We start from the raw sequence: 21866 nt of genomic DNA, 5'->3' as shown, positions 1-21866 counted from the left end.
GGAAGAAGGTAAACAAGTTCATGTAAATTCCTTTCACTTGCTCAGGCCTTAAAAAGGAAGACTGGCAAGGACGAAGAACTTGTAAGGCTGCAAGATGATGTGCAAATAAACAGAGGCTTAGAAAGTTAGTGTCTGCCTCTCCGGGAGCTGGAGACAAGCCACACTCTCCATCTATACACCATGGTATCGTACACCGTGGCCAAAACCCGCTGGCAGGAGAAGCCTGAGTACCATGTGGCAAACACATCACACAGCACCTTCAGTCGGGCTGCACGAAATGTGCTTTTGATGGCTTTCATTTCCACGAGAGAGTAGCAAGACTCATTTATGACATTATTTTTTCCCTAAACCCCCAATGCTGGGAAATAGTTATTTTTTAGAAAGCAATGACTGTAGATGACTAAAAAATATATGAAAAGTACAGTGAGCAGACTTAGATCCTACAGCACTGATGGTTGAGGAAGGGCAGGGGTGCTTGTAGGCCATGACGGGTGAGAGTAGTAAGAGAACTAATCCTGCATTTGCTGAGGTCCTCTCCGGGTGAATTCAAGATATTGCAAAAATCCAATTCATTGTGCTAGAGTGCACAAAACGGCTCTCCCCAAACTGGAAAATCAGAATTATGATGATGCTAAAACAAGCTCTGAAAATCCAAGGAGAGGAATCTTGATTTACATACATGTCTACTTTGATAAAACTTGAATATACTCATGCAGCATTTAAGCAGTTCAACTCTCCCCACAAGATGCAGTTCACCTCTAGCCCCCGTGTTGCACTTTTCTTAGTGAAGAAGCCCTGTGTGTCCAAAGAGGAAAAAAACAAGTTCTCTACTTTCTGAACTGGCCCCGCAGGCTTTCTAAGATACTTTAATAGCTCCTCACTTCTGTGCCTAATTTTTATAGGATAAATAGAAATGAACCCTACCACCTGCATTAAAGAGAGTAGGCTACTCAATCATTAGCACGGGCTGATTAATCCTTTCTTCACAGAGAGCTCTGTGTGGCTGGGAACAAGCCTTTTGGAGACTTAGGGAAGACTGCTGGCTCCTGGTATTTCCTACGCAAGACAGAATGCTTTCAGGGAACAGCATTTGTCATAGACTGAAGAGATGCTTTGCCATAGCACATTTCTACATCTCCCCAAGGAGTATGATAAATGAGAATATCTGGCCCTAAAATGATTCCTATCCTGGTCTAAGTTTTCAGATTTTTAATGTTAACATTTGAACTGGGGACATTTCAAGAAGGTGAATTCCAACAAAGAGTTCTGAAAGCTGAATTATGCCCCAGTAATGGTGCTACTTGGCTAATTCCACAAAAGAAAATCTAAAGCTCAGAACATCTCAAATGAACACCTGAGGCTTACCTAATAGACCGCAGAAAAGGAAAAAGCCAAGTAGCATTCGAGAGTTTTTAGCAACCGGGTTTAACATGACTGCAAAATTAAGCTCCAGACAAGTTTTTCTGATTGCAGACACTGCTCCAAGGAGGCCACGCACACCTACCAGTGAATCGAATTGCTCTCGTGGGCAAGCAAACAGGCGTCCATTAATGGTAAGCGTCGTAAATACTGAAACATCATTAGGTTTGAGCACCACCTTTTCTGTGAACATAAAAAGCATGAGATTGCCTATTAAATGCATCTGAGATTTGCTGCACTGCCCTAATCACACCCACAAATTGCCAGCTTGGCGAATTACTGGAACACGCAGAGCGACTGCATAAAATACAGCACTGAAGGGACCCACTGAATAAAAAAAGACATAGCATTCATACAGGCACAGGACACTCAGGATGCCATCAGAAATGACCACAAAACAGGTCTGAAAAGGCCCGAGGGTCGATTCACCCAGTTCTGTGCTGCAACTATAATTACATACAAAAACCATAGTTGCTATTTATATAACAAGTTATCTTTCCAGATGGTAATCATGCCCAGCACTTTGAAGATGGAAAGATCACTTTTAGAAAACTTGGGGGTAGGAGGATAGAGGGTGGGGGGTGGTTCTGAGATCCCATATAACTTTAGTTGTAAAATTTATTATTTTTTCACTTATTCTCTAATTTGGAGGGCAATTATATTACCTAGATAAAGCCTTCTCTATTTAAAAACTTAATTCATTTAATATATGTTTATTTAGCGTTTACTACATGCTAGACATTGCTCTAAGCCAGGGGTGTCCAAACTTTTTTCAACGTTTTTTTACCAAGGGCCATATGCGGTAAAATACGCAAACAGCCGGGCCACTCACTAGAGGTGAAGTACGTATGGCCTCACCTAGTTTATTTAAGTAAACTAAATATATTTTTGGAATTTGCTGCGGGCCAATTAATGGATTGCGGACCGCAGTTGGCCCATGGGCCGCAGTTTAGACATCCCTGCAAGTCTAGGCAATGAGGATACAAAAGGGAAAGATAAGAAAAATAAGTCCCAGTCCAAAAAGAGCTTACCTCATGGAGAGGGTTGCAGTGACCAAGATAAATACATTAGACAATGAGAAAGGATGAGGAGAAAGAAATAGAGTGGGGAAGGAGGCTAGCAAGTTTGTTTAAGGGGGACTAGTTACAATTTTAGAAAGGCAATCAAGGAAAGATAGGAGGTTCTCAGTGAGACACTGCCATTTAGGTTCAGACCTGAAGGAAGTGAGGGAGGGACCCGGGATAGCTATGGGAAGAATGTGCCCCAGGGATCGGTGGGGGCAGACATCCTGGGTTCTGTGCGACAGGGACAGAAGTGGAAGTCTTGGGAGTCTAACACACACTTTAAAATCCTATGTTAGAGGAATCATTTGTCTTCAAACATGGCAGAAATGGCTCACCCAATCTTGAGAGATTCCCCAAATAGCTATCAATTCATTACTGGATAAATTAACCTTACTGCCTCCTTCCTCCTGGCTCTCCCTGCCACACGTGCTGACGATTTCTAAATTCTTGCTGGCAGGGATTGCAATTGTTTATTTACTGCCTTCCTCCTCACCAAGATGCCTTGGAGCAACGTGAGGGCACGGGCTGTGTCCAACTTATCCTCTTCGGTCACAGCCACACTAAGTGGCCAGCAAATATATGATGAATGAATAAATGACATTTCAGGAAAGCACAGAGTCATCAAGTGATCTGTGGGGAAAACACTCCTCATTTTGCTCAATGAGCTGGGTTCCTGCACTCTCCATTGGTTAAGGACAGGGACCATCATTGGCTGAAGAGGACTAGCCTATGACCACATCCAACTTTAGCCTTTGGCTTGTCATGTTAGAGGCTCTGTTAGTGTCCATGTTTCTCAGAGATCCGAAGCCTTAAGCTTTTTATTTTATTTTATTTAGTTTAAGGGTTTATATGGAAAGAACTCCAGGCTGACATCCACACCAGAGTTCTCAGTTTCAGCTGCCTCAGGTTGATCACCTCTTTCTGCTTTAGAGTGGGTACCTACAGGATAGGGGATATCAGACACCTACCCAGCTCACTTCTAATCATATTATTTGTTATTTTTGGGAGTATACACAGCTCTAATTTGTCCATTTGGATCGGCTTGGAAGGGACACGCTAACTCTTGATGGAGCTGCTCTTTGGATGGGATATCCCAGTTTGCAGAAGCCCAAAGGACTAAGTAAGGCTCTTACCTCCTCCGGAACTCATCTTGACTATGATTAGGCCTTCCCCAGAGCCCAGTTTGTCCGCAACTGCGCTGATGACTTCCTTTACCGAGGCGGCCATCGGCACCCGAATGGTTGTGTAGGTGTGGTCCATACAATAGACCTTAAACAGAACTATTGGGAAGGCAGCAACAGTGTGGTCAGTTGGTCTTGTGAGTTCTTAAGAAAAGCATAAGCTGTGCAAAATGATTGCATATCTTCCAGTATTGGCATCATCTTGCCATTCTTACTATTGTATGTATTTGCACTCATCTATGCCAATGCCTGCCCTTCTAAAACCCCTGACCTCAGCACTGATCTAAGAATAGGTGCACACATGGCTGTCAGCCCCAGTTAAAAAAAACAAGAGATATTTGTGAAAATCCCACAAATGAGAAACATGGTTCAGTCAATTTTCTGCGTCTGCCCTTGTTTGCGAGCCTTTCTTTTTCTGTGATACAGGAGTGCTGTATTGTAGGCTGATGATTAGATGACAGCTGCCTGGAGTGGCAGTGGGGAACCAACATTAGCAGCTCTGTAAACGAGTACTTCTGCCTGGGGCAGCAAATATGTGCTGCCATTCCTGCTCTCTTGTTTACTGGTTAGTGTACTTCAGGGCCTGACCACATAGCTTGGGCAGCATTTAGGTCAGCAGACCCGTATGTGGCGCCCATAGGCTCACCTCTGAATACACAAAACCTGGAAGCAATTCCAGCTACTGTAATTCTTGGGTTTAGAAGCACTTCTAAATTACAAGATTCATTTGTGGCTTAAAATAAAAGTTGTTATCATTGTTATTAATTTTGGTTTGGGGTCTTTGGAGCAATCTTAAACAAGCAAACAGAAATAGCCAGCATCTGTACCTCCCTGAGGGCTGCTAACGAGGCTGTGCTCAGGGTCAGAGCACTCCCTGGCCGGAGCCCTGCTCTGCAGATGACCCTGGCACCCCACCTCTGCTGGGCACCTGCAAAGGGCCAGCCACCTTCCCGCCAGCTCTTCCTAGAGGGCGGAAAACCTTGAAAACCGGTCCCTGAGATAACCTTTCTTTCCTTCAAGGACAGATGATTAACGCAGGAGAGGCAGAATCAGGGAAGTGTGGTGAGCACATCAGTTCCAGGCACAGAGTTCAGGCACAAATATAACCAAAATGCAAAAGGATACCTCCCAGTGCATCATCTGGAGAGCAAAGGGGGACCCCAAGGAAAGCTATTCTGTGGGTCCAAGGTGATGATTCTCTGGGGAAGATTTTATTCTGACTTCAAGTCATCTAAACAATCCCAAGTTGGAAGAGAATTCTCACCTTCATCAGAGCCACGGATAGGCTGGCGCTTCTGGGCTCTCTCATCGCCTGTGTTGAACTGTTGCAACAGAACTTTGTGCTGTGAAAATACGAACAGCCACAGCCTTAAAGGGAGAATGACTAATGCACTTTTGCAAGTTAGAGGCAACATACCTGAGAAGCAGTCGGAGTCAAGAAATGAAGGAAACATTTTGTATTGACAAAAACATCACTTTTATATATTGCAATATAATATTTCTGGAGAACCATCATTCTGCAGGGCACAGGTAATCAGAGAAGCCTAATTCATCACCACTTACCTTCTTTTGTGGATTCTTTGCATCTTCTGAACTACGAGAAACAGAGAAAGCACACTATTTAATACCGTTGGTACTATTTATTTGAAATTGCTTCATTTGTATATAGCTTTAAACTTATGCTAGAAAATGAAATCACAGCAACCCTTCAGGGACCCGTAGGAGCCTCCTCATCTTAATACTAAGAGACCAAAGCATGGGGGACATACCAAAGAGATTAATTCTTGTCACAGACAGATCCCTGGCGGAACTGATGTTAAAAGCCAGGGTTTCTCGCTTTCAAAGTCTATCTACTGGCATGCGTTCTCTCCAGTATTTAATCTATGGCTCAAGGGACAGCACGTGAAAAACTTCTGTTTTCACTGAGAGGACACAAATATTCACCATCAACAGCTTTGGCAGCAGAAAGTGAATTTTCCACATGAGCAATCTCCCTCAAACTTTCTGTAAATGCCCTGACCATTTTATTGCTGGATTCACTGCTTTGAACCACAGGGACCCAAGTTTATTGAATTAGATGCCCCGAAGGAGGATTTTGCCTTTCCAGGCTTTCTTTTGGCCGCCGTCCAGCCTAGGAGGTGGCCGAGCAACATTGTAGTCCTTTTGTTCGCCAGTCTTACAGCACCATCTACACCAGAGATCCACTCTACTCAACGCAGAACACTTTGTAGCTATTGGAAACCCAGCTTTCACCTTTTGGGGGGCAAAGGGCTTTGTAGAAGATGCTTTTGGAGAGAGCAGGCATCTCCATAACGGAAGCACACCCCAAAGCCAAGCCCTTCCTTACATTTGCTTGACACTCTTCTCCAACTCGGGCAGTTGTTCCTTGAGGGCAGCGATCATCCGGGCATCATCTGATACAGACACATAAAACTCCTGTAATTGGCAAAGGTCACAGGCTTTTAACCAGAACCACAAAAGGCACACAATTCTGTAAAGAGCAATAAAGCTGTGTCCCTGCGTTATCTGTTTTGCTAGCATCTCCAGACCATGGTTTCGTGGACTAGAGACAAAATGAAAATGTTACAATATGCCTAAATTCAAAACTGCAAGTGAGAACAAATTTTGGATAAATGGGTAAGAGGGGATGGCTGCATGACATCGTGCATGTGATTCATGCCACTGAATTGTACACTGAAAAATGGTTACAACGGCAAATTTTATGTTGGGTATACTTTATGACAAAAAATTTTTTTAAAAATTTTAATTGCAAATGAATTGTTTATCTGATGTTTATATGAAAGGCAAGGTAATGTAGTGTTTTGGAGTAATTCCATAATCTACCTTTTAAGAGTACTTTTTTTCACTTCAATGTTTTTTTCAGGAGAATTTTAATATTTATTTTGATATCATTTTAATATTTGTTGTATATGAACATTTACCACTAGTTGCAGTGAATTGTTGGTGGTAATAATGCAGGCAGGGTCTTCGGCACTGTACTGAATTTATGCTGAGTTTGTGTCACCAACTCGGGTCTCTCTCCCGAGGTTCTGGGAACTGGGCTGACCACAGAGCAGCAGCAGCAGGGACACAAGGACAAAGTCCCCTGCTATGTTCAAGGGCTGTGGCCTCCACAGCAAAAGATGAGAGCTGTGGCAGTGCCAGCTTCACCACCACTTCATTTCATCTGTGAAATGGTCCTTTACTCCACAGGTAGAGGCCACGAGTCAAGTTATGGCCCCAAACTACTATTATTTCTTTACAATTTCAAAAGATGTCATTCCACAGCCTTAAGGGACTCTCATGGTCCACCTTTCCTCCCAGCCTCACCTCTCTCTGCCTGACAGATGATACGATTAAAAAGGAGAGAAGTATGTTTCTTTTGTATAATTCATTCTTGAAAATACAGACTGATAAAGTTTGAAATAGAAGCCACATTGTGTTTTGCCTTGCAAAGAAGGATGGTGAGCCCATGTAATTACAACTACGGAAAACATACAAAGAAAAAGGGGCCAAATGAAAACACATTAAAATGCTACCAGTTATTGAATTAGAGTGGCAGGACAATGGGTGATGTTTTTCTTTACTTATAGTACCTTTCTGAGGAATGAACATGTTAAGAAAGTCTAGAATTTGCAATTACAATCTCTCCAGGGAAGCTTCCGTGCTATGGGTAGTCTCTGTATTATAGGACAAAGATGTATCCTTGGAAGGGAGACCTCACATACCTCTAGGAAAGCCACAGCCACGTCATCCTCTTGTAGGACGTCTCCGTACATGGCGGCCCACTGTAGAACCAAGCGGATGACTCTCCTCTTATTATTGAGGGCATAATCCATTCTCTCCTGTTCTGTACCTTGTGAAGGCTGTGCGTGGTAAGTGCCGAGGAGTCAAGGAAGACATTTAACCATTTCACTGTGTTACTTGCAAAGGTAGAGAGTGAGAGAGTCCAGATTCAGACAGCCAGTTTTTTGGACAGATTCACATCTTCCTTTGGGGCCTCAAGAAAAGCCCCACCCATATAAAAGTTCTGGACCGAATGCATGGAAACCTTTGTAACACCTGTTGCCTTTCACATGATAGTTGCCCAAGGAATTAGACTTGCATGACTCCACTAGGACTTGTGTTGACAAGGATGCCTGTGCCTAGCTCCAGCTCTCATCAGGCTGTCATCACGTTCCCTGCCTGTCCTCTGCCTTGCCCTTCACCTCTAGGGATGGGAATGTTTCCTGCTGTTGCTTGTCTTTGGGTGTCTTGCCATTTCTTGTTGGTTCTCATAATTCTGCACATATCTCTATAACTCCTTTCATTATATGCATTTTAGTCAAACTCTCGCAAGTGGACATCTAGTAATGCCAGAACTGTGACTGATACAGAGAGCATGAGTGCGGGTATGGGAAGTGAGCTGGAGGAAGATAAGCTCACCCAGTGTTAGGAAGAGGAAAGATTCCTATTGTATTGATCGTCCTGTGAGGGACTCAGGCATATTTTTTATACCATTTCTTCTTTTCTTGTCTAGAACCACAACTTAACTCATACTGGCTTTTTTGTGAATTTATGGCTAGCCATCTTAATTAAACTCTGAGCTCCTTGAGGCTTGGGGTGATAGATTATTTGTCTCATATTCTGTATGCCTAGCACAGTGATTTTTATCTAGATATTTTGTTTATTTATCAATACAACAAATACTTAATTGATTCCCTACTGGGTGTGTCAGGTAAAGGTCCTGGCTCTCAGTTTACATTTTCATGTGGATTACAGTAGGGAAAATACAGTGTGTGGTCAAGAAAGATTTTAGATTAGACATGCTGTTCCTTTTTCAGTGATTTGTAGTAGTTCGTATTACAGACAATTAGTTCACAGAACAATTTCCCCATTATAACTGACACTGAAACTTGCACATAGAGTACCTCAGTTAAGTTCTACTTTATAGTCTCGTGATGAAAGTATCGTTCCCTTTCTACAAGTGAGCAAACTGACAGTAAAGGAGCATAAATGGTCAGGATTACACAGCAAGGATGTAGAGTTGGTTTTGAATCCAAGGTTCCGAATTTCAACCAGTTTTCTTCCCCATTACACAACACTCCCATGTCCCAGAGCTGTCTACAAGACTGGCCGCGCCTTAGCTTTCAACCATGACTTAAAAGGCGCTGCAGAAGTCTGCCTCGTGGCAGGGCTGTGCTTGAGAGCTTCACCAGTAAAGGGCCTTTTCTAAAGGGACTATAAATAATCATGATCAAGGTAAATGACAGAACCTTAAAGCAAAGGTTTACTGCATGTAAATGGGTTGCAAAATGGCTTTCATAAATTGAGCACGGGATTCATAAAAAAGAAAATTGCTCAACCTGTATTGCTACAATTCTCTCTGAACTTACAATAAAAAAAAGGGGGGGGGGGAAGAAAGATCACTTTATGTGAAAATTATTTCTTTTCTGATTAACCCTTTGGTCTCTTGCTTGTATGTACACATAACTCGGTTTTTCTTTCCAAAGAATTGCAATGCTGGGCACTATATTTTATAACTATTATTTATGGTACCTAAATAGCATAGTCAGTACATGGTGGGTGCCAAATGAGTAATTCCTGACAGATTTAAAAAAAGAAATGTACTAGTTCATCCAAGAGTCAGTGAGTGAGAGAGAGAGTCTTTCCTACTTGTATGAGGCTGAAACGGTTTGACATATCAAGTTGATAATAAGTGGCTAGAATTCTAACTGTCCAGCTATCTGTACTTGGACTCCAGGAAGCAATACCAATGCTTGTGTGTTGGATACAGAGATATCAGCAGCACACCTGTGGCTAATCTCTAGGGCCCTCCTACAGAATAACTAAATCGGCACTGTCTTTGCAGGTCAGGACGAAGATCTTTCTTACCCGCTTCCCTGCTGGCGAAATCTGACTTTCGTTGACAGTGAAAGACAGAACACCTGACTGGAAGGATAGCATGATAACACTTCAAGTGTGTGTAGAGCTTGACAGTTTTTATTTATGATAAATATGCTCAAGTGCTCACACGGTCATACAATGCTTTCTACACACCTGAAGGGGAAACATTTACAGATGAGGAAACCGAGGGTCAGAGGGAAGAGTTCTGTCCGGCGTTGTTTAGTAAGCAAACAGTAGGGCTTACAAATCCAGACAGGGCTCTTTTCATTATCGCCACTCCTACAGCCCCAAACAGTGGTTATAATGACAAGACATTAATGCTTGGGTTCATGAAATTAAGAGTAATTGCAGCTGGGAAGCAAAAAATCCTCACGGAAATTTTTTTTTGGCTGAAGCTTCAAGTGTCCTGGAGCTGACTCAGCGTGTCGTGTACTTAAACCAAGGTAGGGCAAGCGCCCGCTGCTCTTTGTGAGTAACTAACTCCGAAGCCTCCTGAGAGCTAGAATGGACCGAATCTGGGGGAAGAAGCTTTCTCCTTTCTCATGAAAGTTAAGTATTTTTGCCTCTGGAAAAACAAAAGGAATCACTGGTTTGTTTCACAAAGTCTTGTCTTTCCCCTTACAGATATATGTTTATTTACTAAAATGGAGGTGGGGTTAATACCACTTTCATAGCTGAATCCAGGCATGTGCTCAAGGACTCGGCCCCTTCCTAGGCAACGTAGCATTCCAATCCTGAGCAGTCTGTGAATCAGATTTTTAAGGGACACAAAGAAGACTATATATGTAATTGATTATACCTGAAATGGTTACAGGTGAGGTGCTGGGGATTCTATTTATTCCCATAACAATCTTCTCATGTTTTTAGGAGATTTATGTGATTTTTTTAGATTTTATTAAACTTCTACAGAAAAAGGTAGGGAAAGAGGAAAAACTATATTCCTTTCAGAGAGCAGCCAAAGAATAAAGAACATTCTACCAGGTCCCTCATCTCAATATGATGTCAAAAATGCACCCTATAAAGAGTCACATTTCAAATGTAGCATGTTCATAAATTTAAACACATCAGGAAGATTGCAGAGACCATTGGCTTCTCTGGCTAAACCTGGAATAATGCATTGCCCATTTGATGGAGAATGTCTTATGTGAATAAAAATCTAACTCTTCCAGGATGAATAATAATTTAGATAGGATTATCAATGAGTACCACACATAAGATATTTTTAACGTCTGAAGAATACTATCTGAAATACATACTTTGATAATGTCTATGTGAAGAGTAGATTAGCAGAGAAAATAAAATATATAATAATTCAATGATTTTTTTCAAATGATCGGGAAATACTTGTATTGAATAAGGTCATGACTCCTGATATCATGACAGTTGAATTCAGTTAAGAAATAATATGGCTACTTGAATTCCTGGGGGAAAGGAGACACAGAAAGATAACATGGTTCTGGCATCTCATAAACTGCTGGTTAAAAGTCTGTAAGAGATTCTATAATTATTCACTAAATTGTTATTTTAAACAATTTAAAAAATGCCATAATAGTTGAAGTGGCCAAATTATCAGTGACACACTGAGTTCATTTCAGATGATTCGCAGAATCAGAGAATCTGTAAGTTGCAAAAGCCCTTTGGTTATAGCTCCTTCAACTCCACCATTTCAGAGGTAAGGAAGCTGAGGTAGAATGAAGTGAAACAATATTCCCAAATTCATCAACGGAATTCTTGGAACTAGAACTCAGTTATCTTATCTCCCTCCTCAGTACTCTGTTTACCTGTTTATGCCATTGTGTTTTGTCTGACATTAATATTCTTTTATGCTAACACATATTATACAGCAGAATTAGGTTGGATAACAGAGAAATCTGAAATGTAGACATTGATCCTCTCAAATTCTCAAAGACCACAAAGCACATAAAGGAAATCAATACTTAATTGTTGCAGCTTTGACAATCTGATGTGACATCAGGGAGACACAGACATTCTAATGTTTGAAACAGATCCTCTCTGCTATAGTTTCAACCTGTTCTCTTGTCTAGTATCTGCTGATTTAGAAAGTAGCAGCTCACCACTACTAACCAAACATTCTTAAACTTACTGACCATTCAAATGACTCCTTACTTGAAGTTTCTCTTGTTATGGTGATAAGATTTCTCACCATCTGGGAACATTAAATCAGAATCCTTAACAGCAAGAATGATGTCTTAAACTCATTGTGAATCTCTACATTTTCTAGTTAAGGACTGGGCACATGGAAACATAAAAAGCTGCAAGTGTTTGTTGATTGACTGGTTACCTTAAACAATTCAATTACTGTGTTTGGAGTGCTACGTATATAATGCAATTTTCTTAAAAAAAAAAAAAAAAAGGTTTTACCTTAATTGCCAAAAAGGTTTTACCTTAATTTACATTGTATCTAATGTAACATTAGATACATTTAGATACATTAGATACATTTAAAACATGTATCTAAATTATTTGAAATTCTGTCTTGTCGAGATGTGAAATACAAACTGTAGATACATTCTAAATAAGTTCATATTCAATGTGAATATGTGAACCCAGGTTGACTAAGTCTACACCAACACCAAAACATCTGGTAAATCTTTTAAACAGAATCATTTAGTTTTCGGGTATTGAATCTATAGGACCATAGACTTTCAGAGTGACTAAGTCTTCATTGAATTGGACCAGGTCCTTGAGCATCATGTAGATGTATGTGGCTGAGGACAGATTGGATCTGTTTTCAGTGAGGTATTAGGCTGAGGAGGTAAAGGCTACAGTGCCGGCTACGGCCTTTCTACCCCGCCAACAGCAAGCTTAATATTCCATCGAGTCATTTTCCTCACGCCGGCTCTGCCGTTCAAACACTGTAATTATTTCATATATTTTTACCTAGTTATTATCTTACTCACCACAGGCACCTGTAATTTTTCTGTATTTTTTTTTTTTTACTGCTCATTTACTTATTCTTAATTCAGCTAATAATGGTTCCACATATTAAAATTATCATGGGGAAAGTAAGTGAAAACCTCCTAGGATGTAGAGGCAGCAGATTCATTACAGCCTACAACAGGGAATAAAATATTATGTATACTTTTTGCAGTAAGTACATGCTAATTATGCAGCTATTTATAAAACACTTATCAACATTCAAACTGATACTCTTCAATGTTGTTGTTTTTTAAAGCCCTGCTTTGCATACAAGATCTCTGCTTGCAGCTGAAAACAAACTTTGGGGGTCATCTGCCCTCTGACTAGACATAGCTTTTTGTATGTATTTTATATCACACCATATTTCTCTCATAATGGTATGTTAATTTATATGAGGCAATATTTATATGGGGCTTTAAGGTTTATAATGTACTTTCACACACATAGCCTCATTTCATCTTTACAACAACCTGGTGAGGTGGTGTAACTACCCCTGTTATATAGATGGGGTTCAGAGAGGTTAAGGATAATTGCCAAGTAATATGGCTTATGAGATGCAGGTCTTAACACAGGTCTTCTGACTTCAGAGCTCTTGCTTTTCCCACTATACTATGGGGCCTCCTCACGACCCTGCTTGCCTTGGTGGAGAGATCCAACATCCTAAGCATGAGGTCTGTTTCTTGATGCAGCATGCCCTTGGGAAGGCAAGTTTGGAATGAGACCACCTGGTTTCGTATCCCAGCTTCCCCACTTATACACTGTGAGACCTTTGGTCAGTTACTTAACCATTTAGAGCCTCAGTCTCTTCGTCTATAAACTGCATCAGACTGTGGTTAAGGACGGGATGAGACAATATTGGTAAGCCATGTGGAACAGTATCTGAGACATAGTAAGTGCTCAGTAATAGTTGGCTATCATCATTATTATAGATCCACCTCTAGGAATCATTTAAAATATCTTAAATGATCGGTTTTGGAATTTTTCATAAGACCTGGCATTTCCGGGTTTAACGCTGTGATGCTATTCCGATCAACATAGCTGCTCCTGTGTTTGTGGGTTCCTATCAACTTTGAGCTCACAGAGCGCTTTCTGTGCTGTCAGTTTCATTAGATGTCTCCCATTTTCTTGCTCAGGATATTTTTTCCCCCCACTGAGTTCAAATCTTGTTCTAACACCTACCGGCTATGTAAGTTGGGGCAAATTACTTAGCTGCTCAGTCTCACTTCTTACCTAGTGTTGATATGAGGCTGAGAAAATATACATAAAATACTTGTAGAATATCTGATAATATAGTCATTTTTTTGTGTAAAGAGCACATCATGTTCATCTCATCATCAAACCAAGTCTTCCTTATTGGAAATGAACTCTCAAATTACATAGCTATAGAAGTAAATTGCTCTTATAGTTACATATAGATCAAACAATTTTCAGAACCAACTGGGGACTGCAATGGTAAAATTGGGCTTCAACAAAATTTAAGCTGACAATTTGCTTTAGAAATCTAAAGACTATTCCTAAAAATCTGGCTTCATCTAGAGAATAAGAACCTGCTGCTGTTTTGTAAATGTTTCATTAACAAGAAAGGCAAACTTTGAAAAATGTTCCTTTTAGAGAACCCAAGTCATCTTGTAAAGAGAACATCCCCAGGTCAGGTCAATTTCACAGAGTAACAGACAATGGAGAACCTACCTTTTCAGTAAGGAATGTTGTATTTATTTTGTTTCTGTATAAAGGATACAATACATGTAAAGGAAATTTTACCTAAAACTTAGTGGCAAAATCTATATTCTATTTCTTAATTCAAGAAACTAAACAAAAATTTTTTCCATGCCAAAACCATAGAGTTTGTGTTGACTATTAAGTCAAAAGAAATTAGGATAGCAAGAGAAAATATTTGACCAAAATTATTGCTGTATTTACATTTTTATAAATTTAAATTTGAGCCATATATCACTGAATAGTCTTTCAGCTGTCATAAACAACAGAGACCTGCGTTTGTTGACATACAGAGAATTTATTAGTAGGGTAAGCTTCAGGATTAGTTCAAGTGCTAACTATACCATCATAGACTCCATTTTTTTCCTCACTCTCCTTATTTCAGCTTTGTCATAGGACTCATTCCCCTAACAGCTGCAGAATAGCTGTCACTTGCAATTGGGTTATAGGTTTTTTACCCAGAAGCCCCGGGAAGCCTTTCTTTGAATCTCACTGTCCCAGTCTATCTTGGGCCTTGAGAACCAATCATGGTCAAGGGAAGCCAATTACTATAAGTAGCAACACTGACCAACTGAAACCACATTGATGCTGGGGAATCAACGACATTGTCCACTGCAACTAGAATCAAATTAGTGCTATGCAGGAGTTTTTCAAGCATCTGGCAGTAAATGTGGAATCTTAGGTGGTTATTTGGCTTCCATGTGCCTTAATTTCTCCTACATATAAAGTAAAATAAATATCATACCAGTCCTTTTTTAACCTCACCTGTAGGGGCTAGGTGTTGGAATGATACAGCAAATGGTGTGAAAATGCTCTGAATCAAGGATGCAGTTATGAAAATTCAAAATAATGTGAACTTAGTTGTGGTCACTTACTGAATTGAGGGCCTGACTGTATTTATACACACAAAAACATGGCAGAATTTAATAAATCATAAAATTAAGACAATAGGAGAGCAATTTGGTAATGAATACCAAAAGTATTAAAATATTACATATTCTTTGCTACTTTTAGGCATTTAAAATAAGGAAATTATCATCTACGTGGGCAAAGATTTAGCTGGAAGGATGTCGATTCATCCTATTGTGTTTGTTCTGGGGAAAAATGTGGACATAATCTAAATATCCAAAAGGAGGAGGCTAAGAAAATAAATTATGACATATATGCCATGAGTCATTAACACCTGAAACTAAAAAGAAAAAAAAAGCTAATACGCTTCCTAAAGCTAAAAAAATCACAACTAAATTGTGTTTTATCTCATGCGTCTTTGTCACCTTGTTACCCAGTACCATATGACACATTGTAGGTGTTCAATAAATGTTTGTGGGATTATCTGGAAAAAAAAAAGATGTAGTTTTATTTATACATATTGGTTTGAAGAGACAGCCACAACATATTATTAAAAGAATTATATGTATTACAAAAAAACCACATATAACACGACCACATTTAACATTTATATAAAATTTCTGGAAGGTTTTTCATAAAACTGTGGTGAAGTGCCAGATGAATTTTGCTCTTTTCTCTTTTTCTGTAAATTGAATTTCTTTTACAAGAAGAATATTTTATTTTTAAGGATGACAAAGCTGTCTACATTTAGAAAAATGGTGTGGAAAAGTATTTAATTGCAGAGGAAAATATTCATAAAATATTGTTTAGTGACAAAGCATATACCATTTTTTATACTATGATCCCATTATTATATTTAACAGCATAAATCTATATGTACAGAAAAAAGACTGGAAGGGTACATACTAATGTGTTAACACCAGCAATGTCTGGTAGGGTTATAGGTGGTTTTAATTTTCTTTTTAAAGACTAATAGGAGATTGAAGTGAATTTTAAGTTCAGATTTAAAAAAGACTAAAGAAATCAGAGATGAAGAGCACAGAAATTGAACAAATATAATTTGAAAAACTTTTTATAAAGCATTTGTGTTCATCAGGTCAAATCATGTCCCAAGCATAGCTAATGAATAAAGAGACTCTCTCATTAGCACATAAAAGGCCTGAAATATTAATGTTAAACAGAGTTCTACCACCTTGCAAAATTGGAGGAGACATACAGTGTGGATTAAGGACAGAAATAGGTGTCAGTGGCTTGGGGCTCAAATCTTTTCTGTACTAGTAATTATCTTTCTCTGAGCAAATCATAATTTTTCATTATCCTAGTTTATTGAGTTGGAAAAAAAGCAGTGAAAATACTGACTTCTTCATATGGCTGCAGTGAAAAGTCACATTTAAGTACTTTGAAAACGCTTAGCCAAAGCAACTCACTTCAATGTGGGTGCTTTAATGGAACGTGGCTAAGTATTTTAATATCTCTACATCCACGTTAAAAGCATGGGGGTGAACACGCTTGTTCAGTTTTATATTATATCTCCCTGTTGCCTGTATATGTGATGTTATGCAGTTTATGTGTATCTGTTGTTTTTGCCTGCCCATCATCTATTTCTCCACTTTCTCTGTTTTTCCTTTGAGGAAGTCTCTGTCAAATAAAGTACTTTGCCTTCCCTTTACCAAGATGTCAGCAGTGACCCAAGCTAGGTCAACTAGACCCTTCTTCCTGGGGATGTGGGAATGAGGTGAAGGCCCAGACGGTTGGAGCAGATTTACCCCAATAGCAGAGTCTTCAGTCCCCCGCTCAAGTTCCCTTTCTAAGGCCTGGGCTCTTCAAGGATTCCGTCAATTCTGAGTTACCCCACATCCTTCTGATAAATTCCTTTATTCCTTAAGTCAGTCACAGCTGCTTTATGTTACTTATGATCAAAAAAACAGCTTATATAAGAAGCCAATATAACATCTCCCTGGAAGAAAAGGGCCTAATAATTGAGTCGTTAGCTTAATATAGAAGCACTTACACACATATGACCTTCAGGAACAGAGCCCTTTCCGTTTGCTTGCTTCAGCAGGATAAGCTCCCAGCCTCTCTGGCACACCCTCCCTAAGCATGACAGAACAATAATTCTTGTTTGAGGCTCTTATTCCCAGTACCTAAGAACCAGATTTATGCTGTCCAAGATGGTGGCCACTAGCCACATGTGGCTATTTAAGGTAATGAAAATGAAATAAAATGAAAAATTCAGTTCCTCCGTCATAGTAGCCAACTTTAAGGCTAGTGGCTACTGGACTAACACAGATACAGAATATTTCTATCATTGCAAAATGTGCCATTGGAGACTTCATTTATTTGGTTTCAACAAACTATGCCTACTTTGGTTTTAGCCACCTGAATCATGCAATACATTGTCAAGAAAGGTTCTTAAACTGTAATTAAAGGATAACCTTTTAAAGAAATAAGTTGTAAAGAAGAAAACTGACACACTCCCACCTTGGAATCCTGAGACCTGGATGAGTAATGGCTCTGTCACTTGCCTTGGGCGTGTCAATTCATTTTTTTTGAACTTCAAAATCCTCAACAGTGAAACAAAGCTAATACTAACCCAACAGACTCCTGTAAAGGTAAGTGCCTAAGGCATAGATAATTGATTCCAAATAGAAAAGTGGAGAGAATCTAGGTTCCTACAGGGCCAGGAGTGAAGAAGGTCTGAGGGCAGTGGGTGGTGTGGATGACACCCAGCCATCCTGGATTCCCTCTATCTCCCGAGAAAAGACTAAGACCTGTCTTCTCCACCAATGTCTTTACTGCCACACGTCCTTTCCTGGGATGGCATGGACATTGCTCTAGGAGCTTCTATTTTAAGAACAGAGGTCAATGATACAGATGTTCTCAATCATCTCTGAAGGAGAACAAGGTAATAAATGAAGAAATCAGAATTTGCAAAAAAATAGAAGCTTAGTATTTGGGGTTTGAGTGGTAAAGATGATATGACTTGGTTCACTATACTCTTTCTCTCTCTTCTTTTGGTTTTGTTTGCCTTAAGCTTATCTACGTGCTGTGGAAAAAATAAGTCTTAAACTCAATGGTGTTTTTTATTTTTCCTTCCAACAAATCTCAAAGGTCTAGTAATGATTACCATATATGGAGTTAAAAGAGGACACAGAGATCCTGAATGTGTTAATTTTACTTGACTGAATATGAACCAGAAAGAATATATAATATATGTAAGTCTCATTAAGCTGTCTTTACTTAGAAAGATATTTCCCAGGCAAATAAACACCGAAATCTCACTCTTGCAGCTCCCTCTGAATAACACATTCAACTCAAATCTCCTATCCTCACACAGTCTGTTGACTTCAAAGAGAATTATGGGTGAACAAAAAAAATGAGAATAAGGTAGGGCAATTATAATTCTGAAAAAGGAAAACATACCAACATTGATTGGATTGCTCAGAAAAAAGAAAGCTATTCTCCTTCAATATATTTAACTGCTCACAAAAGGCCAAAGTGTTTTGGGGTCTAAATTTTTGTTGCTTTAAAAATAAAGCAGAATGAGAAAATATACTTTCACATGCCCCTCAAATTTGAGGGTGTGACTCAATAATATTTACTTCTTTTATTCAACTTACATTTTCCGAATGTTCCTTCTGTGCCAGACACTGTATACCCATTGGTCAATTCAATAGAGTAATGAAAAGCTGCCCAAAACAAACTCAGCTTTCAAGCTGCCTAGAAGAACTGCCATTAGAATTTTTAGTTTCGTAATTTTTAGTTAAACGAATGTGATGATAATAATCGTAGCAAAGGAATAAATTTTGGAATCTACGTAGGGGAGAGGATGGACTAGGACGAATGTAAAAGCAAAGCTACCTACAGTGATAGATAACTTGATAACTTGTCTTTATCTCGCCAGGTTAGTGATCTGATGAATACCACAGATTGAAGGAACAACACAGCAGTCCACAACCCACCTGCCACGTCTTGACAGAGGTACACAGTCTGCCTCCCAGGTTAGGGAACTATCCCTAATAATACTCCCAGATTCTTCTCCATAACTTTCTCTAGCCTACCTCCCACGTATGTATATTCCTAACCAGTATCACCTTCCTGAGGTAACTTGGCTCACATTTCTCTACACAGGTAATGAGGAAGAAATCCTCAAATACGGCACGGTAAAACCACGCCAGGGAGAGCTGGAGTCAACGTTGGGGAAAACTGCTGACATTTAGAGGTAGACCATGCTGGGACACATAACTCAGCCTGGGCCATGACTTACCTTCAGAGAACGGGATGAGGTAATGGCCTTGTACGTGTGGAGTGTCTTAAAGGGAATAGAGACTCTTCACTGTAAAAGGATATTGGGCGACCAGGGCTGGGCAAAGCTGGGTATTTGGCATAAAAACACAGTGCATCATAACAAAGTCATTTAAAACAGAATCTGGAAGGGGAAAAAATGCAAAGCAGAACAGGAAATTAGGTTCTTATAGAAATATTTAGGAAAGCAAGAGTATCTATTTATTAGTTCTTAACCAAAGGTTCTCACACATTGGCTTACAGTATTGTGGTTTTACTGTACATAAAAGCACTGCATATAAAAAAAATTATATATATGTATAAATACACACACATATATATACATATATATACACACACACATATACATACATACATATACATACAATGGGTGCCAAAAAAATGTACACACATTTTAAGTAAGGAAGAAAACTATTAAATATGTAACATTCAATATATACCGATAACAAAAGATGAATACAAGTCACGTTTGACTCCTGCAATTACAAGAGGTGCTCAAAGTGGTTACCATCAGTGTCCAGACACTTCCGATTAAGGTGAACTACTGCTTGAGCAATGCTGACCAAACTGTCCACTTGTATACATTTTTTGGCACCCCCGGTATATCTAGATAGATAGATAGATAGATACTTATTTATTTTTTTTAAAGAGCCACCAATGAATGGGTAGTACCATGTGTGCAGAATTAAAATGTGGTCATTTTTTTGTCAACTTTACACCATATCTTTTTTGTCAATATTGCTTTTCCTTTATCTCCTTTTCATCTCCTATTTCCAGAGGGAGCAATGAAGGATGAGAGGATGATGGAATTATTCTTACCCTCAAAGGAGATAAGAATAGAGAATTGGTGAGGGAAACAAAAGCAGGAAAAAAAAAAGAAAAGCCGTGAGCAGCAGCTGAAGCAAAACAAAGCTCTTCAGTAGACTAAAATGGTGAACGTCCTATATTTGAAGATATTTTTTAGGTAGGTACACAGGGAGATGGCAAGGGAAATAAGGCAAGTCCCAAAGATAAGCTTCATTTGCTTCATTTTGAATTCATGCTAGTTCTTCATTGCAAGGACAACGCTATCCAGTCAGCGTCAGTAGGAAATCACTGAAGACAAATCAGAAAGCCTTGGAGTGGGCCGCGTGAAACTTGGACTTCATGATGCTATGGGGATTTTCAATTAAAAAGTGAACTACACTGGCTGAGATCTGTGAAACTCATGTAATGTTTCAAATAGAAAATGGTGAGAAATATGAAAATTTTAACTGTATAAATTAGATAAATGTTAATGTCTGTTTTAAATTATATTGGCAATCTTGGAATCAGTGACTTTATAAAGGTTGAAAAATTATATTCATTTAAAAAAACCTGAGATACGAGTATAACTGACATATCACATTATGTAAGTTTAAGGTATACAATGTATTTATTGATTTAATACATTTATATATTACAACATGATTACCACTGTGGTATCATATCACATAATACCATTATACTCATTTAAATATAAGGGATGAATATAATCTAAAACTGTCATCACTCAGTGTTCCCAGTCGTTTCAGTACCATTACACTGAACCTGAGAAAATGCAGAGAAGGTACCAGACAGAAGTCGTATGGAACTTTTTTTCTTAAGTACAAAAGGACTTTGGCTTGTCTGAGTTACTACCATCCAGGGTCACCTTTATATATTTCAAGTATTCTCTGAGGACAGGGGAGGTGATGCTTGCTTCTAAGGCTCCCAGAAGGTCTGTGCTGTAGAACGTTTTACATTTTGCTAAGCTGGAGATTTCAGGAGGGTACTTCCCTCTGCGGAGCTGGTCACTTAGCATGGTAACTTCCCAGCACCCACATTTCACCATGGCTTTTTTGTTCTCTACTCATATGCAGTAACGCTTCCTAAATATTTGTGAGAACTGATTATTTAAAAAAATCATTTCCTACTAGAAGATGGTTTCCCAAGTCCCTTGATGACTCATGCTGGTCACAGAAGTAAAACATCCAGGAAATTAGACTAACTGATGTATATGCTAGTCCAGCAAACCCAGACTGCTTGATCTTCCTTGCCCATTTCTAGGTCATTATTAATGTTGTACCTCAGAACGGGAGAGCTTTGTCCCCAGTCTCTAGTGACTAGACACCAGCCTTCCTTCAGGGCCACTTCAAAGGCTATATTCTCCCTGAAACTTTGCCTGGTGTCCTCAGCCAGTGCTCCTAAATCATGTTCTTCCTTATGTTCCAGCTATTTGCAGATTGCTTTACATCCTCTAGTAGGTTATAAAATTCTGAGGATAGGAGGGTGCTTTCTTGTTCACACTGCCTAGACTATAGCACCCAGCTTAGTGCCTGCCTGACGAGATAGATCTCAGCAAATATGGAACCAAAATTAATTGCCCTGGAGCCAGAGATCCTGGCTTTTATATCAACTGCTCCCTAATTAATTTGCCACACAAAGAAATATCTCAGATGATCTATTTATAAAATGAGAAACTAGAACGAGGAAATAAAATAAGTAA

General features: G+C 39.3%; 1 protein-coding gene across 6 annotated transcripts in view; it reads right to left on the bottom strand.

Annotated features, from left to right (window-relative positions):
* The window catches only part of RAPGEF4 (Rap guanine nucleotide exchange factor 4), a 278720-nt gene that overhangs the window by 29518 nt on the left and 227336 nt on the right, over nt 1-21866 (bottom strand). For all 6 annotated transcript variants that reach the window (XM_081051093.1, XM_081051094.1, XM_081051095.1 and 3 more), the window contains 7 exons: nt 19406-19484; nt 7393-7543; nt 6012-6100; nt 5228-5258; nt 4929-5007; nt 3617-3763; nt 1505-1602 (listed from right to left, as the gene is read on the bottom strand). In XM_081051093.1, the coding sequence (XP_080907219.1) occupies nt 1505-1602; nt 3617-3763; nt 4929-5007; nt 5228-5258; nt 6012-6100; nt 7393-7543; nt 19406-19484 (674 nt within the window). The remainder of the gene's footprint in view (nt 1-1504; nt 1603-3616; nt 3764-4928; nt 5008-5227; nt 5259-6011; nt 6101-7392; nt 7544-19405; nt 19485-21866) is intronic.

Source organism: Rhinolophus hipposideros (assembly GCF_964194185.1).
Source record: "Rhinolophus hipposideros genome assembly, chromosome: 6".
NCBI lineage: Eukaryota > Metazoa > Chordata > Mammalia > Chiroptera > Rhinolophidae > Rhinolophus > Rhinolophus hipposideros.
The sequence above is the reverse complement of the archived record's forward strand: the minus strand, read 5'-3'. Positions and strand labels throughout refer to the sequence as shown.